Source organism: Acomys minous (assembly GCF_964271855.1).
Source record: "Acomys minous genome assembly, chromosome: 16".
Classification (NCBI taxonomy): domain Eukaryota; kingdom Metazoa; phylum Chordata; class Mammalia; order Rodentia; family Muridae; genus Acomys; species Acomys minous.
In genome coordinates this window covers 54,686,893-54,701,496 of record NC_140498.1, presented here as the reverse complement: position 1 = coordinate 54,701,496, position 14,604 = coordinate 54,686,893, and the positions used below count along the sequence as shown (strand labels likewise).

General features: G+C 44.1%; 1 protein-coding gene across 5 annotated transcripts in view; it reads left to right on the top strand.

Moving 5' to 3' along the window:
* BRCA2 (BRCA2 DNA repair associated) overlaps positions 1-14,604 on the top strand; it is a 40,895-nt gene that overhangs the window by 9,502 nt on the left and 16,789 nt on the right. For all 5 annotated transcript variants that reach the window (XM_084763557.1, XM_084763554.1, XM_084763556.1 and 2 more), the window contains 8 exons: positions 142-191; positions 837-948; positions 1,616-2,692; positions 3,812-8,674; positions 9,767-9,862; positions 11,212-11,281; positions 11,737-12,140; positions 14,151-14,332. In XM_084763557.1, the coding sequence (XP_084619683.1) occupies positions 142-191; positions 837-948; positions 1,616-2,692; positions 3,812-8,674; positions 9,767-9,862; positions 11,212-11,281; positions 11,737-12,140; positions 14,151-14,332 (6,854 nt within the window). The remainder of the gene's footprint in view (positions 1-141; positions 192-836; positions 949-1,615; positions 2,693-3,811; positions 8,675-9,766; positions 9,863-11,211; positions 11,282-11,736; positions 12,141-14,150; positions 14,333-14,604) is intronic.

The following is a 14,604-nucleotide window of genomic DNA, read 5'->3' as shown; positions in this document are numbered from 1 at the left end:
ACTGTATCTTGTTTCAGATGAGCTAGTTATCAAGTAGTGTATCTGTGTGTGTGTGGGGGGGGTGCTTCTGAAAAAGTTAATTTGCCTGTTTTAGTGTACAGTATATAATACAGTAAGCTAAATTTAATTTTTCTTTTACAGCGAGAGATGAGGAAGCACACGGGGCTGCATTTCCTGACGACTCACCTGCAGTAAGTCCGTGTCAGGCTGGCTATACTTAACAGTTCTCATTCAGAATACACATATGTAATATGTTTTGATCATATTCACCCTCCCCCAACTCCCCCATGATCCTCCCAACATGACCCACTCCCAACATCATGGATTCTTTTTCCCTTTTTAAAATGGTCCCTGAGTGCAGTTAGTGCCCTTGGATGCATACGGATATGCAGCTAAGTACTGGAGGATGGGCAGCCTACCCCTGGCCACTCCTCCCAGTAACTGCAATAGCTGATGGTTTTAGTTTTGGAGGGCGGGGTTGCTGTTCTGGTTTGGGTTAACACTTGCCTTTCTTGAGGTGGGTTTTGCTGTGCAGCCCTGGCTTGCCTGAAGCTGGTTGTGTAATGTGTGCTGCCCTCCACCTTGGGGTGACCTGCTGCATCTGCTTCCCATGTGCTTTGCTTGTGTGTGTGTGTCACTAGGCCCCAGCTAACCTGTAGTTTTTTAAAACTGCAATTTATAATTTTCCTAAGCTTTTGGGAATGTTTCTAAACCTGATCTCATATGTAATTTCTTCATACAATTTTTTTCTGTTTTTCTGTTTGGTAGCATGCATATATATGTGTGTGCACCAAAAGGGTTATACTAATTAATGATTTTGAACATAATTTCCACAGACTTCAAAAAGCCATTTTTCTAATCACCATGCAAGTCTAAAAAAGAATGACAGATCTATTCACTCTATGACTGACAGCAAAAACAAAAACCAGAGGGAAGCTTTTAGTCAGGGTAAGTATTTCTGGTTACTTGAACTTCTGATCTGATCTGATGTCGTTCTTTTCTTTCTTTCTTTCTTTCTTTCTTTCTTTCTTTTTTTTTTTTTTTTTTTTGGTGTGTTGGGGTGGTCAGGGGGTGGGGGGCGGGAGAGGCATAGAGACAGGGTTTCTCTGTGTAGCCTTGGCTGTCGTGGACTCACTCTGTAGATCAGGCTGGCCTCGAACTCACAGAGATCTACCTGCCTTTGCCTCTGTGAGTGCTGATATTATATGTGTGTGCCGCCACACCTGCCTCATTACTTTCTTAAGGAGAAATGCCACTTTTTTTTTCTCGACCTCTGAAGTCAGGATATGGAAGAGAGTAACTTTTTTGTAGTTGAGCAATACAGGATTGACTGGCTACATCTGGGTTCGTGGTTCTTAGAACACTAAATTGAGTAGCTAGCACTTTCAAAGGTGGTAGAACTAATAGAAGACTATTAGAGATTGGGGTGTGAATGCAGTGGGGTCTGGTTTTAAAGAGTGACCTGCCAGAAGAAGGACCGGCATGCGGGATAACCCCTTCCTGCTGACTGGTGTGTTACTTAACGTGAGTTACGTCTGAGAGACACTGAACGTAATAGGAGGAAAATGGTTGCATTATGAATGCTACAACGTGCTGCTGTTTTGAATTTTCACAGGACTGGGGACAATGTTAAGGAATTCATCTGGCAAAATAAACAGCGTCAAAGACCACCTTAGAATGGCAGCGCCGAATGTTCTAGAAGACGGGGAGATGGCTGCAGATACTTCGGAGGAAGATAGTTTCTCGTTATGTTTTCCTAAGCACAGAACCCGAAATCTGCAAAAGATGAGAATGGCCAAGACCAGGAAGAAAATTTTCAGTGAAACAAGAGCTGATGACTTAAGTGAAGGCGCCAGAAGACAAGCTGATGAAACCGAGCCCAGGGACAGTGACCTCTTAGGTCGAGGTGCACCAAGCCCGAAGCCCCTTGACAGCGCAAGTGAGGGAACCTGCCGGGAAGCTGCACAGTCTGAAGACACTGCATGGTCTCAGCTAAACCTCTCTGTTCTACGTGGAACCCAGATGGGAGGAACACCTCTACTTCATATTTCCTCTCAGAACCAGAGTGATTCAGGAAAAGACTCCATAGATGCGAAGAAAGAAGGTACTGGCTCTGCTGCTTCAGGAAAGTCTTTGCCTCATACTTCTAGTCTTCCAGAGCCAGAAAGGATGTTCAGTGAGGACACTCTGGTAGACACCAAACAGTGTTTTGAGTCACATGAAGACTCCGCTGCAGGGAAGCCAGCTGTGTCTGGAACCAGTCAGGCAGCCTGTCTATTTCAGAGTGTCAGGAAGTCTATATTCAAGATGAAAGAGCCACTTGACGAGACTTTGGGTACTCCTCTCTCAGATGGTGTGACCAGCTCAGCCTCTGCAGAAGAGCCTGAAGCCCCTGCACGGGCATTGGGGACACATGCTTCCTCACACGGAGGGGACCCCTTATGTCCTAGTCCAGTTGACACTGGAAGCTGGCCAGCCACTCTCTCTCACACTTCTGCAGCTATGAAAACTGAAGGCTTAATATCCACTCTACGAAAGAAACGAAGAAAGTTTATTTACTCTGTAAGTGATGATGCATCTCATCAAGGAAAAAAACTGCAGCCAGAGAGAAAGTCAGAGTCCACTAACCTTGCAGCTCAGTTTGAAGCCAGTGCTTTTGAAGTACCGTTCACATTTACAAATGTCAATTCAGGTAGTCTTTTTTTTTTTCCTTCTAATGTATATACTTTTATGGATAAGATTAAGTTCTCTCATTTGAATATATGATTTAAAAAAATTTTTAAAAGAAATACCTGCTTTCTTTCTATAGTCTTTCAGTTCTCTTTTTTGTTTTTGTTGGGTTTTTATTTTGGTTTGGACAGAGTTTCTCTGTGTAACCCTAGCTGTCCTGGAACTCTGTGTGTAGACCAGGCTGGCCTGGAACTCAGAGATCCACCTGCCTCTGACTCCAGAGTGCTGCGATTAAAGGCGTGCACTACCACAGCCTGGCTCTAGGTCTCATATTTAATCTTAGCCAGTAGCCATATATTGTTGTTGAGACTTTGGATTCAGTGTTTGGAATAGTGCCATTCAAACTTGTCAGGTCAATTCGCACCATATATTGTTGGCTCTTGTTTTTTTTTTTTTGTTTCTGTAGTATTTCTTTATTCTGTATATGTGTGCAGGGTGCATGTGTGGAGGTCAGTGAACAGCTTGTCTGAGTCAGTTTTCCTCTTTCACCAGGCTTAATGGCAACCCATGGCTCCTGAGACAACTTTCTATCCATACAGGTTAGGAGCTTGACTGCTTAGCTCCTGCGTAGGAATGTTTATTATGTACAAATTGAATAACTAGAAGTGGTGTTCTCTTGAGAAGCACGAGGATCATTGGAGCCCAGGAGTTCAAGGCCAGCCTGGGGAACAAAAGGGAGACCTGCTGCTTCCACTCACTCTCAACCCCACCATGTGAAACCGGTTTTATCTCCCTGTGAGACATTGGAAGTGGCATGGTAGCTAGGTTGTTGGTCCTGCAGAGCTGCTTGAGCTCCAGGGATCTGCCGGCCTCTGTCACCATCCTACAGCCCAGAGTTTATAGATACACAGTGCCACACCCAGATTCTTCCTGGATGCTGGGGATCTGCCTGAGCTAGCTCCTTAACCTCTTCATGCAGAAGTTTAGCAACTTCAAAACTGGAACTGTTAGGGGTTTTAAATCTGTCAGTCACGCTTTGTTCTTCTTGTACATGTTACTTTGAACATTTCTAACATGGTAAAAGCACCGAGTGGATGCGATTAGTACTCTAACTTGTCTTTCTCTGTATTCTTACATTTAGTTGTATCAGAGTCTTCTGTCAAAAGAAGTTGTTTACCGAATGATCCCGGAGAGCCATCTTTGTCCTTGACTGACTCTTTTGTGACTGCTTCTGATAAAGAAAGTAGTTATACTAATACATTGATAGCTCAGGCTCTCAATGACAAAGAGGTGATCAGCGGTGTAGAAAAACCATATGCAGCCCTAGAAACTGACTTCCTGCCATGCTTTCCAGAAAGACACTGTGAAAACAATCAAAAGAGTCCAAAAGTTTCAGATGGAAAAGCAGAGGTCTCAGTGTTAGCATGTCGCCCTGCAGGACAGCGTGCAGCAGTAATGCAGCCCAGCAGCCTTAGCTTTGAGTCGCAGAAAAGCCCTGTCAGTGGCCCCAGCAGAGCAAGCACTCTTAAAGCGACTCTCAGCGCAAAGGCGCATCTGTCAAAGCCAGTTGTGGTTTCTAGAGGAAAAGTGTCCTGTCAAATGCCAGAGAAACTACGACTTGAGAGTTGTAAAGATAATACTGAATTAATCGAAAACATCCCCTCGGGGGGAAATGACATATGTGTCTCAAGTGAAAATTCTAAAACCCCTGAGCTTCTGCTACCTGGAGAATATATAACAGAAGCGTCCCCTTCAGTGAAGCCACGGTTCAATCAAAATACAAAGCTGGAAGTCATACAAAAGGACCGGGAAGGAATGCCTCTTATTTCAGAAGTAACAGTCAGTACGAATTCTGAAGAACTTTTCCCAGACGATGAGAATAACTTTGCCTTTCGAGTAGCTAATGAAAGCAGTGAGGCTGCTTTAGAAAGTACTGTACAACTCCAGGAAGAGGACCTCAGCCATGCAAAAGGGCCGAGCCTCAAGGTCTCTGCCATTGCAGTAGCTGCAGACCTAGGTGGTGAGCACACAGCCCAAGTGTCGATTACAGAAGACTTGGATTCATCACTGGTCCATGAGGGAGCACGGAGCAGAAGTGCTGAAGAGCAGCATCTGAAAGGAACTGCAGACCAAGATTTCAAGTCCAGTTCCTCTTTGGCCATGAAATCAGATGTAAACAATGATTATACAGACAAATGGTCGGGGCCCTTGGGTCCAGTTTTGAACTATAATTTTGGAGGTAGCTTTAGAACAGCTTCTAATAAAGAAATAAAAGTTTCAGAACTTAATGTCAAGAAAAGCAAAGCGTTGTTCAAAGACATTGAAGAACAGTATCCTGCTAGTTCAGCTTGTATGGACATTGCTAATACCATAGCTCGAGCAAACCAGAAGCGACGAGGTGACCCTTACACACTTGATTTGCAGTCAGTTCCTGTCGTGCCTGCACATTGTGCGCGTCAAGCATCTGCTCCATGTGAGGACGCTCACACAGCACCTCCCACGTTATCTTCAAAGCAGGGTCTTCATTCGAATCACAGTTTAACGCCCAGCCAAAAGGCAGAAATCACAGAACTTTCTAGTATCTTGGAAGAATCAGGAAGTCAGTTTGAATTCACACAGTTCAGAAAGCCAAGCCGCGTAGCACAGAGTAATGCATCTGAAGTGCCTGGAAACCAGGTGGTCGTCGTAAGTGCCGCTTCCGAGGAGTGGGAAGATGTCAATCTTCACCTCACAGTGCATCCCTCCCCCGACGCTCAGACAGACAACAGCAAGAAATCTGAAGGTTCAGTTGGAGCTAAACAAAGCTTTCCTCGCCGGTTGGAAGGCAGTTATAACAAAAGTACATCTCATTTTTTAGCAAATATAAATGAAACGGAGTTTGGAGGATTTTGTTCTGCTCTTGGTACAAAACTTAGTGTGTCTAACGAGGCTCTGCAGAGAGCTGCGAAACTGTTCAGTGACATTGAAAATATTAGTGAGGAGACTTCTGCAAAAGTAGACCCAAGCGCATTCTCTTCAAGTGCACATCATGATTCTGGTGCTCCAGGGTTTAAGATAAGGAAAGGAAACTTTGATAAAAGTCCTGATGAGGAAACTAGTAAGAGCCACGTAAAATTACAAAATCATATTGAAATGACTACTGGCATTTTTGTTGACAAAAATCCTAAAAATTATGCAAAAAATATAAAAGATGAAGATAACAGCTATACTGGTTCTCAAAGAAATATTTATGAATTAGAAAAGTGTGATGGTAGTAAATCAAGTACAGGTGGTACAGTTTATATTCATAAAGGCGACAGTGATTTACCTTGTGCTGGTGACCAAGGCAGTAAGTTTCCTGAGTCATGTACCCAGTGTGTGAGGGAGGAAAACACACAGATTAAGGAAAGTGTATCAGATTTAACGTGTCTGGAAGTCATGAGAGCTGAGGAAACGTGTCATATGAAATTGTCAGATAAAGAACAGTTACCTTCAGGTAAGATGGAACAAAACATAAAAGAAGATTTTAATATGTCCTTTCAGACCACAAGTGGGAAAAATATCAGAGTCTCCAAGGAGTCATTAAATAAAAGTGTGAATATTTTTAATCAGGAAACAGAATTGGCTGTCTATCCAGATTCTTTGAATTCTAAATTTCTTTGTGGCATAAATAAGAACAAAATAGATATTTCATGCCAGAAGAAAACAAGCAGTATTAAAAAGGTACTTGAAGAACATGTCCCAGTTGGAGCTGTCAGTCAGTCACCAGTTCTCCAGCAGTACCCTGGGTGTGAAATAGAAAGTATCAAAGAACCTACTTTGCTGAGTTTTCATACAGCTAGCGGGAAAAAAGTCAAAATTATGCAGGAATCTTTGGACAAAGTGAAAAACCTTTTTGATGAGACACAGTATGTTTGGGAAACCACCAGCTTCAGCCACCAAGGGTCAACCCCACTGCAGGACAAGGAGGACCACAAAGAAGGCCTTGCATTAGCATGTGAGAGAATTAAAGTAACTGCCCCAAAGTGTGAAGAAATGCAGAAGTTTGTCTCTAAGGACACTGAGATGCTACCCAAGCAAAGTGATGATTCCTATAAGCCAACTGAAAACCTCAGAACATCAAATAGTACCTCTTCCAAAGAACACGAAAGTATAGAAAATGAAATAGAAAGTTCTAGAACTTGCTGCATTAGTCAGTCCTCTTGCTCAGTCACTGAAGATTCTACTTTGGCATGTTATACAGGGCACAGTAGAAAAGCTTGTATCAGACAGTCTTCTCTATCCAAAGGTAGCAAATGGCTTCGAGAGGAACCGGGTGATAAGCTTGGAAAAAGAAATGCTGCCAAAACCACTGAGGATTTTGCAGGAAATACTTCATGTGAGTATAGTTCAGACAATACCAGAACTGAAGTTAATACAGATGATGTCTTTGAAAACCAAGCTTCAGCCTTCTTTAGTGACCCTAGTATGCATCACAGCTGTCTGTCCTGTTCTAGTGTTTGTCACTGTAATGACATGCATAATGATTCAGGACATTTCTTAAAAACTAAAACGGGTTCTGATGTTCAGCCAGACATGAAGAATGCTGAAGGCAATGCCATTTTTCCCAAAGTATCTGCTACAAAAGAAATAGATAAATACCCACAAACTGTAAATGAAGATTGTGTTCAGAAACCTGAGACTAATGCTCCATATGCAAATAAGAATGTAGCCATTGACTTTGCTGTGCTGGATTCAAAGGACTGTAAGGCAGGCTGCCCTGTGCTCACTACAGCTCATTCACCAGAAACTGTGAGAAGGGCAGAGATGTTCACAGATGACAGCAATAGAACAATTGAGCAAAACACAGAGAGTGAACCAGGCACTTGCCAGGCGGTCTGTCACAAAGCATTGGATAATCCAGAGGGTTTTATATGTCCTAGCTCTTCTGATAATACCTGCATGAAGTCGCATAAGGCTGTCATTTACACTCAAAATGAACAGATGCTACCCTATAACCAAAGTGTGTCTGGACTGGACAAAGCTGCAGCACCACCTGTTAGCTTGGGAACTTGGGATACCTGTAAATCTGTCAGGGAACTTCCCCAGGCAGACCACCCTTCACGCACTTACGGGATTTTTAGCACAGCAAGTGGAAAGGCTGTGCAGGTGTCAGACGCTTCATTAGAAAAGGCAAAGCAGGTGTTGTCTCAGGTGGATGGTGGCGCTAAGCAGTCACCTTCTGTGGTGGCACTGGAAAGTAATGAAAAGCCAGACAACTCTGGGAGAGGAAGGCTCTCTGTGGCGCACAAGCCTCGGGGTGGACTGTCACTCTCTAAAACCTTCCCAGGCAATGCCAGTTCATCAGTATTCTCTGGATTTAGTACAGCAGGTGGGAAAGCGGTCACTGTTTCGGAAAGTGCCTTACACAAAGTTAAGGGAATGTTAGAGGAATTTGAATTGATCGGAACTGAGCAGCATATTCTTCAGCATTCACCCACAGCTGGAGATTTATCAAATATCCTTCCTCAGCCTTGTGTTGAAAAGAGAACCCCAGGATATCCTGTAAACTCTAACTTTCCGAGCACCTACGGTGACAGACCCACTTTACCTAGTAACTATGAAGAAGGCGGCTCTTCAGGCAGCACTCGTTCTGTTGACGTTTCTCTCCAATTCTCTCCGTTGCGAAGAACGCAAGACACACAGTTGGTATTAGGAACCGAAGGGTCCCTTCTTAAGGAGGCTAACCTTTTGGGAAAAGAACAGACCTTGCCCCAAGACGTAAAAATAGAAACTGGTAAAGCAGAAGCATTTTCTGATGTTCCCGTGAGAACAAACGCAGGAGCCTGCCCTGCTTCCTCCAGAGAGCCAGAGAACTATGTGGAAACCGAAGCAATGGAGATCGCCAAAGCTTTCATGGAAGACGATGAGCTCACGGATTCTGAACCGAGTCGTGTCAAACACTCCCTGTTTATGTGCCCCCAAAGTGAGGCTTTGCTAAATCCCGGAGTTAGGAAGAGAAGAGGAGCAGCTGCTGATGCAGTTGGTAAGGATTTGCTTTTACTTTGCTGGTCGCTGTCTGAGTGTTCTGTTCTCTAGTCTCGTAGGCTAGAGTGTTAAAACTATTTGTTTTCGAGTTTGAAGAACAGTGGTTTAGCTCTTGCTCTCTCTAAGTTTGTACCAGCAGGTTCTATTTTAAGGATCTTTACTGTACTTTTAGAGATTGTTAATAACTGCTTGATTTTGCTAAGCAGTTTTCTTTTCAGCAGAGCTGGTGTAAGGTTAACATTTCCCATGTACGTAAAGAGGCTCCAATTCTGGCAGTTAGACGCTGGCCCCCAGTATAGGGACCGTGGGGTACTGCTGAGTGCTGTGTGGGACTTACCGTACTGTTCATGTGTTGCCTAGCTTCTCTGAGCCTGTTTCCATAGCCATAAAGTATAGTTATAGCCTCTCACAAGGTAACCGTAAAGATAAAAGCAGGCATGATATTTGATAGCTGTAATCCAGCATTCAGGAACCTATGGCAGGAGGATTGCCTTAAGTTTAAGGTCTGCATGACCCCATCTCAAAAACATCCATTGGTTAAATTTTACAACCACACAGTTTAAGTTATTTAACATTGAACCTGACATATTACTTACTTACCTAGGCACAGAACTTACTGTTTGCTCGTTTCCCTCACAAACACCTAAACACAGTCATATTAGTAAATACTGTCTTACTCTTTTTCAAAATTCTTTATGTATAAGGGTGTTTTTCTTGCATGTATGCCTGTATACCATGTACATGCCTAGTGCCCGACAAAAGAGAGCATTAGCTCCCTTGGAACTGGTGTTACAAAGGGCAGCAAGCTGCCGTGTGGGTGCTGGGAACAGCCTGGCTCATCTGAGCAAGCAGCCACGTGCTACTCTGGACTATATTCTAGTCCATTGGACTGGAATGCCATTGGACTATATTCTAATTTCACTCTCATTTGTTTGCTTAAGGACTCCATGAAACCACTAGGTTAATCCAAAGTAGTGTCTCTGGCTAGAAAGAGTTGGTTTGTTTCATTGCTTAATGTGTAGGGGTCAGTACTTTAGTTTTAAAGGTAAGACTGGCATAATTACTAACATATATGGAATTTTCTTTTTAGGACAACCCCCAATCAAAAGAAGCTTATTAAATGAATTTGACAGGACAGTAGAAAATAAAGGAAAATCCTTAAAGCCTTCAAAAAGCTCTCCAGATGGTAAATTTGTTTTTATTCATATCTTCCCCCCTCAGCAAGTACCTTGCGTGACACTCTTAAACTTTCCTCTCTTGGTTTTTGTTGTGTGTGCAGAAGGTTTAGTTGTTAAACGCTTGCTGTGGTTGTTAATGTGGTGCTGAGAAAGCTGGAACTGCATTGGAAGATGCTTTATGAGGTGGTGACTCTAAACCTGTGACAGTGCTAAGTGACTTACACCGGTACACCATCTTTTCTAAGTCACCTGATCTCTGCTCCCAAACGCAGTGGGCCTCTCTCAGTCCTGACGCAGCTCCATCCTTCAGCTTACTACATGGAGACGCTTTGCCTATTTATTTAACCTTTTGCTTGCTTTTCAAGACACAGTTTCTCTGTGTAGCCCTGACTGTCCTGGAGCTCATTCTGTAGACCAGGCTGGCTTTGAACTCACAAAGATCTGCCTGCCTCCCTGAGTGCTGGGAGTACAGGCATGTACTACCATGCCGGCAACTTTGTTTTTAAAACAAAACCAAACAAACTATTGATTTATTAGTTGTGTATATGTATGTATGTGCATACACACGTGCATGCACACACGGGCACACACTCTTTTGTGTTTCTCATTCTTTAATTTTACATTTGAGCAAACAAACATTAGATAACGCAATCATAAATGCTGTAGAAAGGTGTACTTGGAGGAGTCCTAAGTCTGTCCAGTCACACTGCAGGCTGCTTCCCGTTTCCCACCTCTTACTCAGTGGTTTCCAGTCTACTCTTGTGAACTTTCTGTAATAACATCTGTCTAAGCTGGGTACTGGGAAGAGTTTTCAATTAGCTACAGCTACACCTCAGGTAAGCCTCACTGGCTAAGTGACAGCGATGTGCAAAGCTAGGGACTGCTGCTTAATGAATATGCAAATCAGCTCTTACTCATTTGCTTGGCTACGTAGTACTTGGTCATGTGGCTGTATCCTAGTTTATTCAGCTAATCCCTAATTAGCAGATAAATCGGAGGCCTAATAGATATAAATTACATATTGAGGATGAATACTATCTAAAGCTTTGCTTCTGAGCCTTCATAAAACCAAAATTAGAGATGATACTTACACTGGGGGTTAGCTGACTGTCATGATTGCTAAGACCAGGACTAAATTTAAAACTGATTTCTCTGAGGCTTGAAATGTGGGTTAATTAGTTTGTAGTTATAATTAGTTGGCAAATTCAGTATATTTGAAAACTATTAAATGTCCATAATGTATATTGAAAACTTCTGTGTCTAAGAAAGCTTTGTGAACATTTACAGTAATGTGTAATAAACAAATGGCAACTAAAACCTCCCACCTTCCACTAATACATAGAGTGGGGTTTTTTAGGCACAATAAAAGACAGAAGATTGTTCACGCACCACATGTCTCTAGATCCGGTTACCTGTGGACCCTTCTGGTAAGATATGTGAAATTTTCTTTTTAAAAAATCTTGGTATAACCTAGGAAAGAGATGATTCTGTTTAAGTTAATATCTCTAATTCATTTAGAATGAATTAGAAAGGAATGCTAGGAATTCTATAAATAGCTAGAGGAGAAGAGAGAGAAGTGGGAGTGGCCTGGGCGAGTGAGGCTCCAGAGGACACTGAATTACCAGCTGGCAACCCCTCCAAAGGAGGCAGGAGGTGAAAGTAAGAGGGGGTGCTGTGCAGAGCAGGAGGGGCACACTGAGAGCACAGTTAGGGGCTCCTGGGGGAGGAAGGAAGCCTGGGGTCAAAGGCTGGGAATTACCGTAAGGAACAGTGACAGCCGTGAATGCTGGGGTAAGCGTAAACACTCATGAGCAAATCTGTCTTGGATCTCACGCACACAGACAGCTGTGTGATTTCTCAAGCACTCTCTCGCCCAATGCAGCTCACGCAAAAATCGGCAAGCAGCCCAGACTCCGCATCTCACTGCACCTGCTCAGGGACTTCTGTCTAATAGGCGTCCTTCCGAGTGCTCAGCTCCAGAAAACTCTTCAAGCGCTCCTGCAGAGGCAGTCCTACCAGCTCACAGAACCTCTGCTGCAGCAACAGAAAGGGCGAGATGCTCAGTCCCAGGCAAACCTGCCAAAGTCTTTGTCCCACCTTTCAAGATGAAGTCACAGTTTCCTAGCGATGACCCTGCTAGTAGCAGGAATGTTACTTTGGAGGAAAAGAGGCAAAAGAGCACAGATAGAGGAGACTCTGAAGACAGCGACATCCATCAGTTTAACAAAGGCAGCTCCCGTCAAGAGGCCACAGGAATTTTCACGGAGTGTGAGGCAGAGTCTTTAGGTACTATGTAACATTTGTTTGACACAGTTTTTGCCTTTTTGTAATACTTTTTTTTCTTTTGATTTCTTTCTTTCTTTCTTTCTTTCTTTCTTTCTTTCTTTCTTTCTTTCTTTCTTTCTTTCTTTCTATTTTTGAGACAGAGTTTCTCTGTGTAGCCTTGGCTGTCCTGGACTTGCTTTGTAGACCAGGCTGGCCTTGAACTCACAGCGATCCACCTACTCTCTGCCGAGAGCTGGGATTAAAGGCGTGCGCCACCATGCCTGGCTTGTAATACCTTTTTAAATCTTGATTTCTGTGTGCTTGCAAATGCATGAGGCATGGCACATATGTGGAGGACAACTCTGTAGAGTTAGTTTTCTCCTCGACTTGCATTCTGGGATTTGAACTCAGGTCTCAGACTTGTGCAGGAAGCACTTTTTTTTTTTTACCTGCTGAGCCACCTGCTGATCCTAGTTTTCACCTTTTGATTAGATCAGTGGTTCTCAGCCTTCCTAATGCTGCAACCTGCTAACCTGCTGCAACCTCTCATATTGTGGTGACCCCAACCATAAAACTATTTTCATTGTTATTTTGTAACTATAATTTTGCTACTTTTATTAATTATAATGTATTTGCCTGTGTTTTCCGGTGGTTTTATGTGACCCCTGTGAAAGGGTCATTCTACCTCAAAGGGGTCTCTGCCCACAGGTTGACAGCCCCTAGGTTAGATCGCTCTCTGGAGTATTTTCCCCTTTACTGGTGATTAGTAATTTCAGAACCATTTTTAACATTTCAGATTTTCTGAATCTAAAGATTAGGTTCAGATTTTTCTACTGATCTTTCAAAGATAGCTACTTCCAGACTTTCTTGGTTTTATTTTTGTTTGTTTGTATGTTTTATGAGACAGGATTTCTCTGTGTAGCCCTGGCTGTCCTGGACTTGCTGGCCTCAAACTCATAAAGATCGCCTGCCTCTGCCTCTCAAGTGCTGGGACTAAAGGCGTGCGCCAGTATGCCTAGCTGACTTTCTTGTTTTTGCTTTTGTTTGGTTTGGTTTGGGGGACTGGTTCAGTGGATAAAGAGCTCACTGTGCCGGGCGGTGGTAGCACACGCCTTTAATCCCAGCACTCAGGAGGCAGAGGCAGGTGGATCTCTGTGAGTTCGAGGCCAGCCTGGTCTACAAAGTGAAATCCAGGACAGTCAAGGCTACACATAGAAACCCTATCTTAAAAAAAAAAAAAAAAAAAGAGCTCACTGTACAAGTATGAAGACTTGAGATCAGGTCTCTTGCACCCGTGTAGAATCCAGGTATGGCAGCACACACATGTGACTGAAGCTGAAGGGTGACACGGGGTTCCTGAAGCTCCCCAGTCACACTGGTGAGCTCTGGATTCAGTTAGAGGCCCTGTCTCAGTGGACAGTGAATGGTTAACTCCATGTTAACCTCTGGCCGCCACATGATGGGCGTGCATGCACACACACGCACACTTGTGCACATGCACAAGGCAAACATAATGGTGGTGCATGGCCAGCTGTGATGTGCTCAGGCCTGTAAGGCCACCACATAGCAAGGTTTCAGGAGAAGAACAGCTTTGTGTGGCAGCTGTCTAAACCCAGCTGTGAGGACGCTGGGTCAGGAAGAATGCTGGGAGTCCAGTGCTCCCTTAGGCTGTGGGAGACATGTAGGCCGTTAGGCACACATCCAGGACTCTGTGAGTAGAGTTGCTTTTGTGGTGCTGTTAATGACAGTTCCGTGTGCTTCTGTTCCTTATGCAGCCTGAGGAGTTCCCAGCCCCGAAGATGTAACAGAACACATCTTTTCTGAGGCATGCTGTATCTTGGGGGGCTGTGGGGCAAGGCTTTGATACAGGGTTTCTCTGTGTAGCCCTGACTGTCCTGGATCTCACTTTGTAGACCAGGCTGGCCTGGAGCTCACAGAGATCCTCCTGCCTCTGCCTCCTGAGTGGGATGAGAGGTGTGTGCCACCGCCAGAGCCTGGTCCGTTTCACTTTTGCAAACTATCCTTTAACAGATTTAATGTCTAGACTTCAGAATGCCAGAGACCTGCAGGATATACGAATTAAAAGGAAAGAAAGGTGTCATCTCCGTCCGCAGCCAGGCAGTCTGTATCTCACAAAGTCATCCACCCTGACCCGGATGTCTCTGCAGGCCGCCGTAGGAGGCCGGGTTCCCTCTGCGTGTTCTCATAAGCAGGTACGCTGTCATGCCAACAGCCCTTAGAACAAAGGGGAACCTCATGTGTTAGCTAGAGTCTGCACATTGTCTTGTTCCAAGAATGAACAAACTACTGCTGATGAGGTGAAAAGGCTGCCCTGCTTCCTCAGCAGCCTGGAGCGGCGGCTTCCCTCTGGCCTGCCAGGCTTGTCTTACCCGCACCAATGCCATCTGCGCTTCAGAACAGCTCTTTGTGCCCCAGATCTTAGGTGTGTTCCTGGCCTGAGTAATCTGAGCGAGGCGCTGGAGGA